The 21,024-nt window shown below is 36.5% G+C and overlaps 1 protein-coding gene across 1 annotated transcript; it reads right to left on the reverse strand.

Annotated features, from left to right (window-relative positions):
- Positions 1 to 1,029: 1,029 nt before the first annotated feature.
- Positions 1,030 to 19,843, reverse strand: LOC116174856. Its single transcript, XM_031492875.1, has 7 exons — positions 19,736 to 19,843; positions 12,469 to 12,575; positions 11,382 to 12,423; positions 3,064 to 4,483; positions 1,781 to 3,017; positions 1,512 to 1,727; positions 1,030 to 1,465 (listed from the first exon to the last, which is right to left on the reverse strand). Exons 2-7 carry the CDS (start codon positions 12,547 to 12,549, stop codon positions 1,334 to 1,336), a joined length of 4,128 nt encoding a protein of 1,375 aa, XP_031348735.1. The 5' UTR covers positions 12,550 to 12,575; positions 19,736 to 19,843; the 3' UTR covers positions 1,030 to 1,333.
- Between the last annotated feature and the right edge of the window lie 1,181 nt (positions 19,844 to 21,024).

A 21,024-nucleotide genomic window follows, 5' to 3' on the forward strand; every position in this document is an offset into this window, starting at 1 on the left:
TTCGACTTTGAAAAAATCGATAAACTTTGAAAAGCATTATCTCGTAAACTATCTCGTAAACTATTACCTATTATCGATAAGGGGTAACTTATCAGAGACTTGCCTTAGTCCCTGTAACTTATAGCTACTAATTAATAGAACAATGCACACATTTTGATCATTCACGTTGAATTGTGAGAAGTAAAATATGGAAAGGTGGTGGGAAATTCAAAAACAAACGTACAGGGTAAATGAAAAGGTTCTAAATAAAATTTAAAATTTTATTCAGTTAAAATTGAGTACCTACTTGAGTATGATCGAAGGCCAAACTGAGGTTGTGTAACCCTGTAATCAAGTTCTTGCAATAAGTACATTAATGACTGTATTAATTCATTACAGTTTTGATCGATTGTTTCGATGGCGTGGTAATCTGTTACTGGATCTATGGTATGCTTCCTGCTAATGGTGGTGTATAGGTATACACTTTATGTTTGATGTATCCCCACAAGAAAAAATCACAGAGGATGGTATCCTGAGATCTTGGAGGCCAGAATAATTGGGGGTTGAAGGGGAGGTTAACAAGTCTGTGGAAAAACGGAAGATAACTTCTGTGTTGGGCGATGGAAGGAATCTAAAAAGACATGGTCAGTAATGGGAGGTTTTCTATAGGCACTGATTTTCAGGAGTGTTAAGGATATTAAAACAATCATTTAAGGTGGTTCTGTTGTCTCCAAAGATATTATCAAAGTAATGTTTATAAAAAATTAAATAGAATTTTATCATATTGAATAAATGGGATTCTGGAACACTGAAAATCTAAAAAAAACTACAATAGCTGAACCGCTTAAAGTAAGGATAGCTATATATCGGACGATAGGGTCATAAAATTTTGAACGGTCTGCGGTAAACACAGGTTAAGGCTTAATCGAAGGATCTTACTTAGCCAGTTATAAGGCACTGGAGTGGGATATTAGGGAAAGAAACGAAAGAAACTAAATGTAGTGTTTGATTATTCCAAGTGATCGCCCAACGAAGTTATAATGTTGTCTATAGAACACAAGAAAGGTATTGATTTATTTAATTAATTATATATCGTACAATAAAGATAATAATTGCTAATATAGGTACGTTAAACTACTGCCACAATTATTTTAAATACTCAATTTGTTAAATTATAAAATTGCATTTCCCAAAAACCGCTTCCAAAAAATATCACAGCTAAATTGCTAACAATTTCTTTACTTGTTATGTACACATAAATGCAATATAAAAACATTTTTAATTAATCAGATCGTTTTTGTTTAGTTTCTCAGAGTGGAAGCTTTGGGAAGGACGCTAATTAATTACATTTTAATCATGAACGCAGGCCCATTCCGTTAATCATGATGTTAGCCAAAGCGTTTCTACGTTTTCTCCAACCGCCCAAGCCTTGGGCGTGAAACTGCAGCTGACGATACCACTGCCTCGTTAGGCCATCATCTTCGGCCTAAAACAACTGATGTTAGGTTCTTGGAGCGTTTCAAGACAACAACCTTAAAAATGAAGGTGTCCTTTCCGATAACTTCCTGTACCTCAAAGTAGCTGTTCCAAGCCGGATCGGTTGCAATTATGCACCGATCCAAATAGAGAGGCTCCCTTAGCAATGAGTACCTGCCATTTTTGTCTCTTACCAACAGAAGGGCGGCCTCCCGTATTCCATTCTTGGGAAAAGTTAACCCGTCCTCCTCCACTTTATTACCCATCATTTGCTGAAGAGGATCACTTCATGAAAATTTTCGATTCAGGAAAATGCGTAACTTACCTTTCCATTCGTCACAAGCAGGGCGTTGATAGGGGCCAACTTTATCGTACGTCCCTTTCTCCAGTTATTATCAGTTGGCTGTGTAAATAGTAGTTTACCTTCCAATGCAAATTTCGCTTCCTCGTGATTCCACTCCAAGACGTCAACCGCTATTTTACGCAGTTTGATACTGACTAAATCCATTTCCGAACTGGCCCGTCGTCCCGAACCGCTCCCGATTCGTCTCCACAGCTTGCTCGGGACGTCTTTAGTTTCTGAGTTCATGTGGCTTAGGTGCAGTTCGATCTTGTGTTGGGCCTCTTTTAATTGGTCGCGATTCTCGTGGTGACCTGGCGTGGCTTTGCACAGTCGACTTAGCAGCAACGGATACTTGGTTACTCGTTGTACCGGCACCATAAGAAATGAATTCAGATTCATCCGCCTGAGCATGGTATTTTCCATTTGTGAGACCCTTAAGAATATGCGCAACAGTTCTTTTTCCTTTTCTAAGCTCGCTAATAGAAGACTAGCATTTCCTTGGCGTATACAGTACGTTTCAAAACCGTGCAGCATAGGGGCCGCCTCCAGAAATAGTTTCCCGATGTTAACGGTTAGTAAATCTTCATCTCCTTGCTCCGTTGCTATTTCAACGGCATCCCTTAGGCGTTCCGCTAACGCTTGGCTGTTCTCGAGAAGTTCCTCTACGTTTAAGAAGATCGCGGAAAGCTGATCGGGGGTTAGTAAACCAGCGACGAGCATTGGTTGGTAAAATTCTTCTAAAATAATCTGCAGGTCTCTGCTGTATTTTTCTTCAGTTTCAACAATCTCCGTTATAATTTCCTTTCTCTCGGATCGTTTCTTCAGGCATTTTCGGCAGAGCAGAGGTTCGTTCTCTGTCGGGGACTCCACTGGAATTTCACAATCTTCGCAAGTAAGCGACGGTTCCGACTTTGTACGGTACCGGCTGAGCGAGCTCTTGCTCGTTTCAGAACCGACACCGGAATCGTTCCGTTCGACTTCCGCAGATTTTTGGAAGGGTAGTTCAGAATTGGTCACGACCAAAGAACTATCCTCGCTCGAGTCACTAACGGTACTTATATGCGACACTCGGTACTGCTCCGAGACGTCCTTCCCATCCTCCTCAATTACCACATCCGAGTTGCCGAAATTGTAACTATCCTCCGGTACAATCCCTCTCTCCTTTGCGTCAACTAGGTAGCTGAGAATATCGTACTTTGAAGCACCCTCAAAAATTGACCTACAAAAATGAAAATTATCGGCGCGAATTAACACCAAGTGCGTACCTTGTCGTAAAGTGCTTGTCCAATTGCAAATCGTCGATTATACTAGTAGGCGGTGGGTTCGACGGAAGCGGTGGCGGATTGATCTCCTCATAAATCGGGTCGGAATGCTGCCTGATACTCTCGTAATGGTGATCTTCACCCTCGGAAATCTCGGCGATCGCCGAATCGGCTAGCATCTCATAAAACTTCGTCCTCGCATTCAACTCCTCCTCGGTTAAACTACTCCTATTGCTGTTATCGGTGTAACAATCCGATCCTGGATCAATCAGCTCGTATGGAGTCGACGAGTTACGATCTGAGTAAGTATCCTTGTCATCGTCACTTTCGTAATTCTTAAGCTTGACTAAAGAGTCGTGTATCAAGTTATCCATATTCTTACCATCGAAATCTTCGAGCAAATTGGAAGTGAAATTACTAAGCTTCCTGTCGCTAGGTCGCCTGAGCACATCTGATTTACCACAGACGTGAGGGACTAAGTTTCTTTTCACCGCTTCGACCGGATCCTTTAGCAGCTCCTTGAGATCTTCACTTGACGGTTTCGTTCTAATTATAAAATGCTCTTTGGTCGGTAGCTCACTAGCTTCGTCGCGAAACTCCGCGAATGTCTTTCCGTTTGTAGGAACTTTGGGTTCTGGACTGACGAAATTTCCGGTTATATAGACGGAACTGCTCCGATGGAGTTTTGTGTCCTGTTCTGCGCCCATGTCTTTTACCACTACTGAGGATTGGTACGTAGGAACGTTGTCGTTAACGTTGATTGTCGAGTAGCAGTCGTCGCCATTGATCATAATCGACGTTTTTCGCTGGGCGTTATCGGATATCACGACAGTTTGGATGTTGTTGTCCAGGAATTCGTTTTTTATTTGGATTTTGTGGACGGCTGAAGGTGCGCGAATTTGAACCACAGTTTTGTTCGTGTAGTCTGGTTCCGTTTTAACTTTTGGAGGTGAAATATCCACAGTAGTTGATAGTGGTAGTTTACTGCTGCTTCGCTTACGGGGCGGTGCCGTGGGTGGGCTGCTAGGTTGGATGTCAACTTTTGGTTCTGCCTCTCGTGGTGGTGTTTCAGGTTCAAGAACCACCTCTTCCACGGGTTCTTCTAATTTCGTGTCTGCCGGAGGTTCCGGTTCTACCACCGCTTCCTCGTCGCTTGTATTATCGGATTGTTTGTCTAATTCGGCCTCTTGGGGAACTGTTGGTGTCTTTGGCAATGTTTTAAGTGGTTCCGAAACTGAGGGTGCGATGCCATCGAGTTTTCGAAAATCGGTTATGGTTTCGAAATAGCTTCTGGTATCGGCACGTGATGATTTCGGACGTAGTGCGGTCGTATCGTGAAAAACGGCGATTGTCGGCTGTTGGAGGAAGTGCTCGCTGACACTGCGCCGGAGAACGTTCGTTCGGGATTCAAATTCAACTGGAACTAAACGTTAGAGGTAGGATGCAATTCAAAAATTCTCAATTAATATTACGAACATATAATTTGGTCCCTTTGAAAAGACCCTTTCAGTTCCCAACGTTAATGTTTTTGTACAATTAAATATTAAAAAGTAAGTGATTTTCTTGGGGTAGATGTCCTGGACCAAATTCTCCTCTTGGGGCGAAATTTCCTACTATAAAAAAAACTAAGAAACAAAATTTTTTTATCCCAATGCGTAATATGATCTTGTTATGCTGTAGGGTAGCAGTGACATAAATAGCTGAAGGTGGTTGTGGTACGGGTTTTCATACAAAAAGGGTACGAATCTCACCGAGGAGGTGGTTTGATGTAAGACCTTCAGAACAGACAGTGTTGCCTCCTATTCGGATCTGCTTTTACAAATGTTTATCCTTTCGCCACAGGTAACCATTTTCATAATAAGAAAGAATCATCGATAGTCGACACTAATGATAATTGCCAGTCGATATAATCGGCAAGATGGATAAACGATAATGTCAATAACCGATCATATCGGAAATCGATAATTGTGTATTACCGATAATCGATAGTGAATTTCTATTATTGCGCAGCCCTAGCCTAGGTAATTAATCAGAGATATTCATGAAGGTACATTTCAATTGTAACGGGGCATTTTAACCCAGACTATACTCATAATAAATTTTTTCGAATTTCCGCCTCAAAAAGGAAGAGGAAACATGCTCGTAACATTTGCTTACCAATCTTGCCCTACAAAATTTGCTCCTAGCCTACTCCCCTACCCTTTCCTCCCATGTAATTTCTCTCCGAGATAACTCTTTAAGTGGCGAATTCACACAATTGCATCTATTGAGACCAAGTAACAGGCGTTGTACTTTTTTTAAGGGTCAGGCCAATTTAAATGTTTCCTAGTGTATATTTTCTATGGTTAGAAGGATAGTATTTGAGAGGCCAATTTTACGGAAACGAATTTAAGTACTACCACAGGTTTTTGGTAGCCACTAATTCTGAAGACAGATTTATCGGAAAGAGCTTAACACATCATACGGCGAGTATATATGTGTATAAAACTCGTTTCCGCCTCACATTCACTACCAAGAGGAAGATAAATTTGCTCACAGAACTCGCCTCGCCAATATAATCACCCTCCCCATCATCGAAACTCGTTCTGCGAGCGAGAGATTGGGACCAATTAACACGGGTATTGAATTTTTTGAAGAGAGAGGGGAGGAATTTCAAACGTTCCTAGGGTATATTATCTATGGTGGGGTGGAGGTTACTTCGGAGACGAATTTTCCTGGGGCTAACATTTCGCAAGCGAATTAAACCCCTGCCGAGTGTTGAAGAATGAATGAATAAGAATAAGCGACATTTGTAAATCTTTTCATTATACCCTTATGCTGCGAGTATCACGTTCTAAGGGAAAAGCAAAGGAATTGGCCACTTTCTTTTTCAGTTTGTTTCAATAACGTGAAAATGTGCACACAAAAAAATAAGGTCTTTTTTTTAACAAAATTTTGAAATTTAATTCTAAGTTGTACTGGGACAAATTGAGTTACATTTCTCAACTTTTCCAATGATATCCCTATGCTGCTATTAATAGTCAAGGGAGCGATGAAATTTACCACTTTCTATTTATTTTTTCTTCAAGAATGTGAAAAGGTGCTAAAAATCGAACAAAAATAGCGTCATCTTAGCAAAAAACTTTTAAATCTAATTATAGTTGAATGGGAAAAATTAAGCTACATTTCTAAACTTTTCCATTGCTATCCCTTTGCTGCTGGTATTAGGGAGCGATGAAATTGACCACTCTATTTTTAATTTTGCTTCAAGCATTTGAAAATGTGCACAAAATCGAAGAAAAATAGCGTCTTCTTTGTAACAAAACTTTGAAATTGAATTAAAATCTGAATAAGGACAAATTAGGCTATTTCTCACCTTTTCCATTCATACCCCTACGCTGCTATTAATAATTTCCAAGAGAACGATGAAATTGACCACTTCCTTCTTAATTTTGTTTCAAATATGTGAAAATGTACACAAAATCGAAGAAAAATAGCGTCTTTTTTGCAACAAAACTTTGAAATTGAATTAAAATCGGAATAAGGACAAATTAGGATATTTCTCACCTTTTCCATTCATACCCCTACGCTGCTATTAATAATTTCCAAGAGAACGATGAAATTGACCACTTCCTTCTTAATTTTGTTTCAAATATCTGAAAATGTACACAAAATCGAAGAAAAATAGCGTCTTTTTTGCAACAAAACTTTGAAATTGAATTAAAATCGGAATAAGGACAAATTAGGATATTTCTCACCTTTTCCATTCATACCCCTACGCTGCTAGTAATAATTTTCAAGAGAATGATGAAATTGACTACTTCCTTCTTAATTTTGTTTCAAATATGTGAAAATGTACACAAAATCGAAGAAAATAGCGTCTTTTTTGCAACAAAACTTTGAAATTGAATTAAAATCGGAATAAGGAGAAATTAGGATATTTCTCACCTTTTCCATTCATACCCCTACGCTGCTAGTAATAATTTTCAAGAGAACGATTAAATTGACCACTTCCTTTTTAGCGCATTTCCACAAAAATAAAAAAAATGCGCTATTGTGGCCACTTTGTCCGTCCGTCCGTCCGTCCGTCCGTCCGCTAACTTTGCGACGCTACTAGTTTTTTTATCTTAAGAGCTATTGTTCTACTTTTTTCGCTATTTGGTTCGTTATGGTGTCGAGTCTTGTACCAAGGAAGGAATTTTTTCTGTACCGCTTACAAAAAAAGTTATTGTAAAAAAAACAAAAAACCGTTTTTTACATGTTCCATAATTTTACACTTTTGCCGTTTATTAACGATCCTAGAGATCGCTTATAATTTTGCATTGCTATCTGTCGCCTGCCGGTTGGTCTCTCCGTCTGTTCCTTTGTCTGTCTGTCCATCTATCTGTCCGTGTGAACGATAACTTTGTTTAGAAATGTTCGATCGCTTTACATCTCCGTTAGTTATGAACTGAATTGCATGAAATTCAATATGGGCATAGATTTAGCCATATAATACGCAATGCCAAAAGTTGAATCGAATCGATTCAAAATTCACAGTGCCCTTTTCGCATCTCGACCATTTATAAACCGAATTGCAAACTTTTTTATTTATAAATGTATTTGAATGAAATTTGATACATAGGCACTTGGGATAAAGGAAAATCAAACGCCAGTTTCAAAATTTGGTTTTGCGCATGCGCGGTGCCAAGTTTTTTATTTATGGAAGAATTTAAACGAAATTTGATACATAGGCATTTGGGATAAAGGAAAATCAAACGCCAATTTCAAAATTTGGTTTTGCGCATGCGCAGTGCCAACTTTTTTATTTATGGAGAATTTAAACGAAATTTGATACATAGGCACTTGGGATAAAGGAAAATCAAACGCCAATTTCAAAATTTAGGTTTGCGCATGCGCGCATGCGCAGTGCCAACTTTTTTTATCTATGGCACCATTTAACTGAAATTTGATACTTAGGCGCTTGGAACAAAGGAAAATCTAACATTAGTTTTAAAATTTAGGTTTGCGCATGCGCAGTTCCAACTTTCTTATTTAGAAAAGCAAATTCTTCTCAAACTTCTTATTTAGAAAAGCATTGAATGAAATTCTTCTCATAAACTGAAATTGAAGTAGCACGTCAAAAATGGATTGCCCATGTGCAACGCTATCTTTCATATTTGTGGCCGGATTTTTACGATTTTAATAGAAGTTGCATCTTACATGGGACATGGGAAATGAATACAAGTGGAAATGCGCTTTATGTAAATCGTTTACGATTACTTTTTAACTTGTTAATTTTGTTTCAAGAATGTGAAAATGTGCACAAAATCGATGAAAAATAGCGTCTTCTTTGCAACAAAACTTTGAAATTGAATTAAAATCTGAATAGGGACAAATTAGACTATTTCTCAACTTTTCCATTCATACCCCTACGCTGCTAGTAACAATTTTCAAGAGAACGATGAAATTGGCCACTTCCTTTTTAATTTTGTTTCAAGAATGTGAAAATGTGCACAAAATCGAAGAAAAATAGCGTCTTTTTTGCAACAAACCTTTAAAATTTTTTTCTAAGTTGAATAAGGACAAATTAAGCTACATTTCTCAACTTTTCCAATGATATGGATATCCCTATGCTGCTACTATTAATAGTCAAGGGAGCGATGAAATTTACCACTTTCTATGTGAATTTTTCATTCAAGAATGTGAAAATGTGCACAAAATCGATGAAAAATAGCGTCTTCTTTGCAACAAAACTTTGAAATTGAATTAAAATCTGAATAGGGACAAATTAGACTATTTCTCAACTTTTCCATTCATACCCCTACGCTGCTAGTAACAATTTTCAAGAGAACGATGAAATTGGCCACTTCCTTTTTAATTTTGTTTCAAGAATGTGAAAATGTGCACAAAATCGAAGAAAAATAGCGTCTTTTTTGCAACAAACCTTTAAAATTTTTTTCTAAGTTGAATAAGGACAAATTAAGCTACATTTCTCAACTTTTCCAATGATATCCCTATGCTGCTACTATTAATAGTCAAGGGAGCGATGAAATTTACCACTTTCTATTTAATTTTTCTTCAAGAATGTGAAAAGGTGCCTCAAATCGAACAAAAATAGCGTCATCTTAGCAAAAACTTTAAAATTTGATTATAGTTGAATGGGAAAAATTAAGCTACATTTCTAAACTTTTCCATTGCTATCCCTTTGCTGCTTGTATTAGGGAGCGATGAAATTGACCACTTCTTTTTTAATTTTATTTCAAGAATGTGAAAATGTGTACAGAATCGAAGAAAAATAGCGTCTTCTTTGCAACAAATCTTTGAAATTGATTTACAATCTGAATAAGGACAAATTAGGCTATTTCTCACCTTTTCCATTCATACCCCTACGCTGCTAGTAATAATTTTCAAGAGAACGATGAAATTGACTACTTCCTTTTTAATTTTGTTTCAAGAATATGAAAATGTGCACAAAATCGAAGAAAAATAGCGTCTTCTTTGCAACAACACTTTGAAATTGATTTAAAATCAGAATAGGGACAAATTAGGCTATTTCTCACCTTTTCCATTCATACCCCTACGCTGCTAGTAATAATTTTCAAGAGAACGATGAAATTGACCACTTCCTTTTTAATTGTGTTTCAAGAATGTGAAAATGTGCACAAAATCGAAGAAAAATAACGTGATCTTAGCAAAAAAACTTTAAAATTTAATTAATGGGAAAAATTAAGCTACATTTCTAAACTTTTCCATTGCTATCCCTTTGCTGCTGGTATTAGGGAGCGATGAAATTCACCACTTCCTTTTTCATTTTGTTTGAAGAATGTGAAAATGTGCACAAAATCGAAGAAAAATAGCGTCTTCTTTGCAACAAAACTTTGAAATTGAATTAAAATCTGAATAGGGACAAATTTGGCTATCTCACCTTTTCCATTCATACCCCTACGCTGCTAGTAATAATTTTCAAGAGAACGATGAAATTGAACATTTCCTTTTTAATTTTGTTTGAAGAGTGTGAAAATGTGCACAAAATCAATTAAAAATAGCGTCTACTTTGGAACAAAATTTGGAAAGTTAATTCTATGTTGAATAGGGACAAATTAAGCTACATTTCTCAACTGTATCATTGATACCCCTATGCTGCTGGTATTAATTTTTAAGGGAACGCTGAAATTTGCCACTTTCTTTTTCATTTTGTGTCATTTTCACAAAATCGAATAAGAATTACGTCTTCTTTGCAGCATTTTGATTCAAAATAGACCACCTAAGTGACGCTTGCCTATTTTGCCCATAAGATTCTAAATAAAAATTGGCCGGAGAGAGGTTTACTGTGTGAGTCAATAAACAAATCTAACATAATTTAAGAAATGTATTCCTGGAGATAATTAATTCGGTGGGGGGGTGACTATGACCCACAGGCTCAATTTGCTGAGAAGTAGATAATGGGTGCTTTTAGGCTGATTTGGGGAGCGTGTGGCTATTGACTGCAAATTGAGAGTATCCATAATTCTTATTTTGCAAGGAGCAAGCAAAAGTAAGGTCCAGCACGCCTAGGATCAAGCACTCTCCACCTCTTAGTTCCAATGAGTAAGGGTTCCAAATCAACTTTGTTACCATTAGTGTTATTTATGTACCCCTGTATAATGGTGCTTCCTGTTGTCTTCTGTCACTATTACATATCTTTCCTATCATAAGGCGAAATTGAGTTCTTTGCCCAGCATGCTACACATAACTACAGTATTTTCGTTTAGTTTAGGGTTTGAGTTCAAATTTTGTAGCCCTTTTAGTGTCATGAAACTTTTGCTGGAAACATGGAAAAGCAAACGGTCTCTTGAAGTGAATTTGATTATTGTGTAATGGGCAACCTTTTCGATAAGTGTAGGGTCGGAAAGATAAGGGGAGGATGTGTTATCTCTTTAACTGATCGGTTCATCAATACACTCGATGGGTTCGTTTTTACTTCCGCTCCACAGGCCGTATTTTGCTGCGTTTCTTAAAAAAAGTGGAACTAATGATTTCCATTCTGATGGTGTTGTTCAGTAATAATTTTTAACAAAAACGACTCATTCTGTTATTCATAAGTTAGGAAAGTTAGAAAAAAACTGAAATTCGTTTATTCATAATGCAAACAACTTCTTTATGCTAATAGACACACAGATTGAAGTTGAAAAGTAATACAACCTCGAGAAAATCGACTAATGGATCTCCCAAGTTTTGACGATGTCTTGGGATAATGAATTGACGACCGGTACACAAAGAAAGACATTTAACACGAGGGAAAGGTCAAGGTTTCGCCGCTTTAAATACCATAGCAGCCTGCCTTCAACTGACATTTACATCAAAATGCATTTTATACTAACCTTCCTCGTGGTGAGGCACCTCTTCGTATATGTTAACTTCGTCGCAGACCCCATCCTTTGCGCTATCATCATTTTGAGAGGCAAATTCGTTTTCAACTAAAAATTGTACTTTTTTCCTGGGTGTGTTCATGGGCATCGGTAGGTAAAAGTGTGACCCACTTTTCGATGCAGGTGAGGGGCTGCGCTCGGGGCCTCCGCTTGAATCCGTGTCACTGAAAGTTGTGGGTTTCTTTAATATAGATTTAAACCGGTTGCAATCAGATTCCTTTTCTTTCAATTTTGTTTGTCCTTTTGATGTATTAGACGACGACGGCGGGGTTTTTAATTTTGGAATCTGACTAGGTTGTCGAACGGGTTGCTGTTGTACTTTTATTTCTTCATATTCTTGTTCGACGTCGGGTGGGCGAATTCGTACCCTTTGTCCGCCCACTAAGGTTATACTTGAATCTTTCGCACTATCTCGATCTGCAGACATGAGATCGTAAGGATTTATGTTACATTCTAAAATTGACTTGCGTCCGCCATTCGTCGTCGGTACTTTAGGAACTTGTGTTGTTTTACTAGATGGGGCCGGACTGGGGGACGACGAACGGATCGTAAATTTTGTTCCGTTATCGGCCGACAACCTGGAGCGGCGCATTAACTCGTACGGGTCGGCCGATGGGAGAATGGAGGGACGGGTGTGGGTGCTCACCCTTGCCGTACCAGCGCGATTTGTACTTGAGGGTGGGGCTATGTTTGTACCGGTGGGGTAACATCGTACCGTGCCAAATTTTGGGGTTCCTCTTAGCGTTTCGCTTGCCGGTAACGGTAAGCGGGTGCCTTTACATTTTTTACAAATACTTGGACCTTTCTTGCTCGACCGTTTGGTACCGGAAAGGTACTCCGAGCACGAACAGAGTACGAGGGCCGGGGCCAAGAGGAACCCACCGGGCGCTCGCATACTTCCGTAAAGCCATGGTTCGGCGTAACGCATGGATCTCGAAAGCGAGCTCTCGCTTATCTCTCCTTGCGGCCAAGGCTCTGGATACGAACTCTCACCCTAAAATTGTCGATCACTAGCGGTCACCTAAAACTGCTCACTTACCCCTAGGCAGTGTGAGGAGAAGCTGCTGCCAGGTGGCGAAGGTGAATAACGTCGCATGGCATGACTAACCACCGCAGCCATGAGAATGCCAATACTTGGTCATACTTCTGCAACAAAAGAATATGGATTAAAAAAGGGCAAAACGTTAACAAGTGGGTCGTCTAGTTGCGCCTTTAAACAGTGAAAGGCCATCGGCCTCTTTCATTGAACACAAAAGAGTTTAATCGCCCGACAATTAGTAATAAAAACAAAACCACTAGACTAGAGAAAGTTAAACTAGCTACTACACATCAAATTTACATAAACAAACTTTTGTTGTGGTAGTTTAAATTGTCATCACTTTTATTTATTGATCAGTAAAACTTTCTAGCAGTTCACTAACTGTACAATGTGTAAAAATGATAAGTAAATTCGGGACCAATAACGCACCTGCGTTGACAATGTCACAACACAGAAACATACATAAAGCGAAGATTTTCTTCTTTTCTAATTTATAAACATTTCATTAATACCCAATTCGATTTAATGAATTACAAACTAAACGTTTCGTTGTGGTCCATGGTTTAGTAAGTCGTCTAAAGGCTACAGCAGTGTGAAGGTCCCACAGTATGCAATTGATATTGCAATTTGACAATGCATAAAAGTAACTGAAACATTAGAAGTTGAAGAGTAACTTTCTACAAAAATGATTATTAAATTCTATAAATAAGGGAAAATAAAATGTATGTTAAATATATTCGAAAAGTTAGATTTTTACTAATTCTGTACAAAAACAACACGCTTTACATCTGTTATGCTTTGGGAGATACAGGCTAGGGGTCAATTCTTCGTGGATTTGATGTCCCAATACATTAGAATTATGCTGAATGTTCAATTAAGGAACAACAGTCATCCAAAGGTTTCCATTGCAGGTTTTTTTAAATAATTTCTTCCAGTTAGTGAAGAATAATGTATTTGATGCAACTTTTGAGAAGAACTAGCGAGTAGGTACATAAGATATTACTGAATAATTTTTTTGCCAAAATTCAGAACATTTCTTGAGCAGTCACGAGAATACCCACATAGCATTCGATATCTTATGTATATACATTTTAAATCCATAATGTACAGGGAATATCCTGTGCATCTTATGTATATTCATTATAGGATAGGCATATGTATTTTATGTTTAGTATGGATATTCTATAAATGTACATTTTGGATGTGCTAATATGTTATGTATATGCATTTTGGATTTGATACATGCGTGTTCTGTATTACCGACGTTACAAACGTTAGCGCCTCATTTTCTGTGAATTACGGCGATGAAGATAGTAAGGTGCTATTGCAAATACCATTTTTCTAAAATCAGGAGTGTTATTCTGCGAGTTATTAATGAGTTTTTTTGTCTATAAAAAGTATTCGAATACTTTGAAAAGTATTCGAATACAGTAAAAAGTATTCAAATACTTGTGACTCAAATACATTAAAAATGTAAAATAGTATACTAGATAAAAGTCTTAATAGTACTTAAAAAATCAAGTTATACTTTGTATGGGGTTAGCTTTTTTTATATTTCTATTGTTATATACAAATTTAAGGTGAGTAAAAGTAATAATTTCAAACAGTTCCAAGATTGGGCTACTAGTTCAAAAGTTACAGCCCTTTGAATTTTCTTTCGAAATTGGTTTCTAGTCTATGACTTTTGATTGAGAAGTCTGATCGAAAAAGTACGAATTGATTTGGATTCTATGCACCAAAATTAATATGAAAAACTGTTTTCACGAGAAATTTTGGTGTAGTCGATTTTTGGTAAAAAAGGAAGGTTGTACACTGCCCGAAAAAAAAATTGTCTCAGAATGACTCGGAAAAAAATTTTTCTTATAGAATGTGGCCCGTAGAATCCATAATTTCAAACAGTTCCAAGAATGGGCTACCAGTTCAAAAGTTACAGCCCTTTGAATTTTCTTTCGAAATTGACTAAATATTTGTGAAAGTATTTGAGTTACAAATACAAATACTGCTTCCATAAAAGTATTTAATTACAAAGTATTTGAATACTTTAAAGAATTTGAATACTAAAAAGTATTTACAAAATCGAATACTGCCCAGCTCTGGTATGGACGCTAGTAAACTTCCCGAATATTAGAGGAATCTCTATAGAACATCCATTCTGAATGTATACAACATACATAGAATATCCTATTGAACATCTTTTGCATATTACAGGAATATTCATGATATATCCAGTTGTCAGTATAGCAATATACATAGCATGTCTGATGCATATACATAAGACATTTCAAACGTATATAATACTATGTATTATGTGAAGTCTGCCAAACTTATATCCCATGCACATACATCGGACATTTGCGACATACTTTTCCACATTCTATGGATATACAATATCCCACGTGGAATGTACATGGTATATGCAATGTATATAGGTCTGCTATGTGGGTATTTTCTCCCGTCAATCGTGTGCTACTTCTAATTGGTAACTTTGCAAAATATGTGTTATTTGAACAAGAAAACAAAGCTACAAATGATATCTGTGCTGAAAATGTGACGAAGTTTGCTAATTCCACAAACTGCTAGTATATTATGTTAACCTAGTTGAAAGGATGAATTAATTCTTCTGTAATAATGACATTAATATTATTCTGCCAAAGGGGCTATTGAGCCTTCAACGTTGGTTCTGTCAACGGCAGGGCAATTCGACCCCTTTTACCCGTTCGCGTTTTCGTAGACAATCGGTTTCAGTATACTGCCATTTTTGCTTTCAATTGTAGTAGACCAAAAATTAAAAGCCCAGTTAATTAAGAGACTGAGCATAAGCTCGCTCCAGGTGTCGCAATTTATGAGGAATGATAAAATGGCGTACAACGTCAATAAAATCTGGCCCAAAAGAGTGGAGAGCCGGATGTCTTTGCGGTCGGTATCGTGCCGACGGATATAGCTGTAGAGATGGCGCAAGTAGTGTAGAAAATGCTTAGTAGGCATCGATCTAAATAAGTGGCAAAAAACTACCCTATCACCCTATCACGATAATTTAGAACGCGTAACATCCGGCTCGTAACTCGTTTAATATTTATTCAGGAACGGCTGAACCTCGAATATGTGCTTGAAACCAATAATTTTGATCGTGAGTCTGTGCTTCGATGCAGCCCTTATAGTAACAATTTGGCCACAATTTGTTAAGATTATTTTATTCGGGTGACGAGCTACGAAAAAGTGGTTCTTACTAATGCATTCCCTTGAGTAACGAATATCTTTGAGTTTTCCAAATGATATAATCTTGAAATTCTTTAATTTATTGTGCTGGTAAAAAGTGACATTTGACTATTCTGTAACACCCGCACGCTTTCTAACTGCCGAGGGGGGTTGTTTCTTCAATGGCGCATTTATTGTAAAATGTTTGTGTGGATTGTAAATGAAACGAGGTTTTTTCAATGGTAGAGTGTTAGGCTATAAAGCCGGAGGTCGGGTGTTCGAACCTGGGCTGAGGTAAGAATTTCTCATCTGTTTCCACTCGTTTAATTTCTGGGTAAGGTCACTAAAAACCTGAACAGCAATGACAACTTTCATAAAAGGTATGACTTTGCTGTAGATTTACTAGGGAAATCAACAAACTATAACTAAAGAACGCCAAATACAAGTATGAAAATTGCTTACGGAAATTTACGAGAGCTGTAGTTCCATTGTAAATGGCATTCTTACAAAGTTGATCGAAGGATTTTGGAAAAAATCCAAAGGATTTTCGTAGGTACGAGATCTGGGAAGTTAGAGGAAATCGTGGAAATTAATTTCGTCAACTTTTCAGTTGCAGAAACTTCCTTTATATGAAAATAGATTATTTTAATATCATGTAAAACAGACTCCTTTTTGTGGCCATCTCAAAAATGCATAAAACTGTAAACCGCAACGAAGTCATATGTGCTTTTAGGTGAATTCTTCAAACGAAAAAAATCCCCCATATGTGATACTTTTGCCCGCCTTCGAGTTCAAGGATCAGCCGGATTAAAAGTGTGGTTTCCGAATGCGAGCCGAGTGGCAAAAAATTGTCCTACAGAAAATCGTATGCGATTCTTCATACCCACATAGCAGACCTATATACATTGCATATACCATGTACATTCCACGTGGGATACTGTATATCCATGGAATGTGGAAAAGTATGTCGCAAATGTCCGATGTATGTGCATGGGATATAAGTTTGGCCGACTTCACATAATACATAGTACGAGTATATACGTTTTAGATGTCTTATGTATATGCATGTATATGCATCAGACATGCTATGTATATTGGTATACTGACAACTGGATATACCATGAATATTCCTGTAATATGCAAAAGATGGATATTCTATGTATGTTGTATACATTCAGAATGGATGTTCTATAGAGATTCCTCTAACATTCGGGAAGTTTACTAGCGTCTATACCAGAGCTGGGCAGTATTCGATTTTGTAAATACTTTTTATTATTCAAATCGTTTAAAGTATTCAAATACTTTGTAATTAAATACTTTTATGGAAGCAGTATTTGTATTTGTAACTCAAATACTTTCACAAATATTTAGTATTCGAATACTTCGCATAGTATTTGAATACTTACCCTGCCCTTTTTACAAAAAATCGACTACACCAAAATTTCTCGGGAAAACACTTTTTCCTACGACCTTCAATGAAAATGACATATGTCGTACAATTATGTTTACTTGAAAATTGACAATTTCGTTCACTTATGGCAAAATGTAACGGAAAACAAAACGCACCCGTGTGATTTGCTTTCTCATAAGATCTACCATATATTAGAAAGCAAATCGCATGTTACGTTTTGCTTTCGTAGTAGTCTAATCTTCTTTAACATCAACGTAGTAGGCGTACGTCAAACTCTAAAATTGCGATTAGTTTATTTTTAAATTTATTCCCTTGTGCTACGCGTTTAATTCCTTACTTAATTTTAATGGCGAAAAGTGATTCTTCCATGGAGGTAGAGTGTACTCCATCCAACATCAGGGAAGAGGCAAAATCCACTACACTCGAATTACTACTAACTAAATTGCGGGTGAGTTATGAAAAGTAGCGTACGTCTAATAATATTAGTAAATTTCTTGCAGAAGCTCCAAACGACAAGTACCTCTTTGCTAAAGTAATTATAACAATAGTTTGTTAAAGAGAAATCGAATCTATTTCGTATTTTTAGATAGTTTTAGTAGTTGGTTGGTTCAAATAAAATAACTTTTGTTTCATTATGTAAGTAGATTTTTGGTTGTATGGAGAGTCGTAGGAAAAATAGTGTACATGACTCGTTTGAAAGCCACTTTTCACACTCGTGTGATTGCCACACTCGGCTTCGCCTCGTATGGCAAACTTCACATCTCGTGTGAAAAGTATCGCTTTCAACACTCGTTACGTAATATACTATTTCTTATTAATTTTGGTGCGTAGAATACAAAACAATTCGTACTTTTGCGATCGGACTTCTCAATCAAAAGTTAAGGACTAGAAACCAATTTCGAAAGAAAATTCAATGGGCTGTAACTTTTGAACTAGTAGCCCAATCTTGGAACTGTTTGAAATTATTACTTTTACTCCCCTTAAATTTGTATATAACAATAGAAATATAAAAAAAGCTAACCCCATACAAAGTATAACTTGATTTTTTAAGTATATTAAGACTTTTATCTAGTATACTATTTTAAATTTTTAATGTATTTGAGTGACAAGTATTTGAATACTTTTTACTGTATTCGAATACTTTTCAAAGTAAGTTAATGAAATACTTTTCAAAGTATTGGAATACTTTTTATAGTATTCGAATACCTTTGATAGTATTCGAATACTTTTGCAAGTATTCGAATACATTCTAAAGTATTTGAATACTTATTTTTTAAAGTATTTGAATACTTTTCAATGTATCTGTATCTAGTATTCGCTTGTGCTGGACGTTAAAGTATTTAGTACCTATTCAAATACCTTTGATTTGTGTAAAGTATTTACTATTTAGTATTCAAATACTTTTTGAAAGTATTCTGCCCTTCATAAATAAATTCTTTTCATGGAGTGGAGCTTTTTGTTTATTAAGTCTCTTAGTATACAATGGAAAATGTGCTTAAGAAATTATTATTGTTTTATTTAACACTGTAGTCTTGAGTCATTTTGATCGTGTTCTTGTTCAACACTATAATAGCGCGAGTTCATAACAAATAGGTTGCTAACATACCTGCCATTCTTGTCCTTATATTAATTCCCATCCAGTCTTTACATCTCACTAACACGTATTTGCAACTTTAGATGATGCACATACGAAATAAAAATCATTACTTTCACTGTCAAAATCATACAAACAAACTCATTAATAACTCGCAGAATAACACTCCTGATTTTAGAAAAATGAGCTGTATTTGCAATAGCACCTTACTATCTTCATCGCCGTAATTCACAGAAAATCGTCGGTAATACAGAACACGCATGTATCAAATCCAAAACGCATATACATAACATATAATCCCATGCATATACATAGCACATCCAAAATGTATATTTATAGAATATCCATACTGAACATAAAATACATATGCCTATCCTATAATGAATACACATAGTATATACATAAGATGGACAGGATATTCCCTGTACATTATGGATTTAAAATGTATATACATAAGATATCGAATGCTATGTGGGTATCTTGTTTTCTTAGATTTTGAATTTTTCGTAATTGTCGATACGGTATTGCACCAACCTGCTTAGCGGTTAGTTTGAATCGAGGCCATTTGCCAATACATTTTAAATCAACGACCCTTTTCGCTTTCAGCACGGTGTATAATATTGAATCCGGATGTTGGATCAAAATATAAATGTAATTGTTTCTTCATTTAAAAATAGTAGGTACCTTTGTAATACTAATTTAGGCATAATATATTTATTCTTTCAGAAAACTTCATTACTTATACTCAATTACCATTACATTATTACCATTACCACTCGCTAATAGCTTACATTAAAAAAATAACCTTGTTCACTACTTGCCTCAACTAATCATAAGTTCCATCGAGTCAGTTTTATCTGAAACATCTTGAAACCTAAGGCTAACTTTAATTGAAACTATGACATTAAAATATTTATTTCAAAGCTTTTATGAAAACCTCCTATTGCATAGTGTACATATTTTATAAAATAAATTATTTGGACTGTTTTAAACAGTCATTTTTAACAAAAAGGTATTAAACTTTCACTTTCAATGGAATTCCATTATTAAACAAAATGATTACTTACAAAAATTCCCGAATCGCATCCCTTACATACGCTCTTCCATAATTGCACAAACGAAGACCGTGTAACCGTCTCGTGATGTAAACACGGGAACCACATCATGAACTAAACAAGAGATACATCGAGCAAGAGACTTGAACGTCCAATCAGACGACTAACCTTAGGATCATGACGTGTTTTATAGCTTTTACTAAAAGCGACGATGATTAAGACAGCCTATAATCTAATTAGGTAAGTAAATTCACAACAGTCGTCATCGACTGATGTAATAAACATGGAAAACGTGAAATGTTTGGCTACTGACATAATCTGTAGCTATGTGGTCCAGGTAATTAACATGCAAATATCGCAAAAAGAGCGCCGTCGCGTCGTGCTGGAGACTAAACCATAAATTTTCACTTTGATATTGGTAATTTGGATGTTAATTGTGCGGTTCGTGGTTGTAGCAACAGAATTACACCACATTGCACCCAATTTAAGTCCGAAGTTCCAATTTACAGAAATGGCAACGTCATGGGGAGCCTATCAATTAAGGGCAATATCCTCTAACGTTTTTTGATTGTTTAAAGTTGCGATTCTTCACGTTATTTACTTCCAAAATTATAATTTCAATTTCGTGTAGAGGCAAGGGATTAATGACTTAATGACTGGTGACTTTGTGTTCTATAAGCTAGTGAGGGTACAGTTATGAGTCTCATAAAGCAGTGCAATTTGTAAATTGTAATAACCTCTTTCTTTTTAAACGGTTTCAATTATAAATTGCTCAGTTTTCAGATTTCGGAATTTTAACGCATGCAGTAAGTTGGAATTCACCTTCTAAGCCTAAGCACGGCACAGTTTTTGGAATGCGAACTAATTTTAAAGTACATTATTCGGCACTATTGGCGATTTTTTTCTGGAAAAATGCCATACAGTTTTGTTAACCAACTGTTCAAATTATCAAGCAATTGATAAAAGAAACCAAAGTGTATTGAATAATTTTGCTGCACGTCACAGTATACAGAAGGCAGTCCTGAAATGTCTAAGTCAACAAAAAGGATATGTAAATAGAGGGGGAGAAATTCAAAAACTGTCAGAAAAATTGGAAAATTAGCCTTGGTAGCTTGATTAATTAGTAACCTGCAGCGCTTGAAGACGCTGTGAAGACTGTAAAATCTGAAATAGTGGCGTATGGATTCTAGGAATCGAAAAATCAGAAGGGCCTTATCCTTTTGGAAATTAAAATTTCGGGCCATTTACTATGATCGTGGTTTCTTAGGGTAAAATCTTGGGTTGTTGGGAACTGTACCGCG

Source organism: Photinus pyralis, unplaced genomic scaffold, assembly GCF_008802855.1.
Source record: "Photinus pyralis isolate 1611_PpyrPB1 unplaced genomic scaffold, Ppyr1.3 Ppyr1.4_LG6, whole genome shotgun sequence".
Classification (NCBI taxonomy): Eukaryota; Metazoa; Arthropoda; class Insecta; order Coleoptera; family Lampyridae; genus Photinus; species Photinus pyralis.

Excerpts from the sequence above, each read along its gene's own strand:
- LOC116174856 (XM_031492875.1), bottom strand. The coding sequence starts at position 12,549 with ATGGCTGCGGTGGTTAGTCATGCCATGCGACGTTATTCACCTTCGCCA. Across the intron at positions 12,424-12,468 it reads TCTCCTCACACTGCCTAGGG|GGTGAGAGTTCGTATCCAGA; the intron begins GTAAGTGAGCAG and ends CGACAATTTTAG. Across the intron at positions 1,466-1,511 it reads AGGACACCTTCATTTTTAAG|GCCGAAGATGATGGCCTAAC; the intron begins GTTGTTGTCTTG and ends CAGTTGTTTTAG.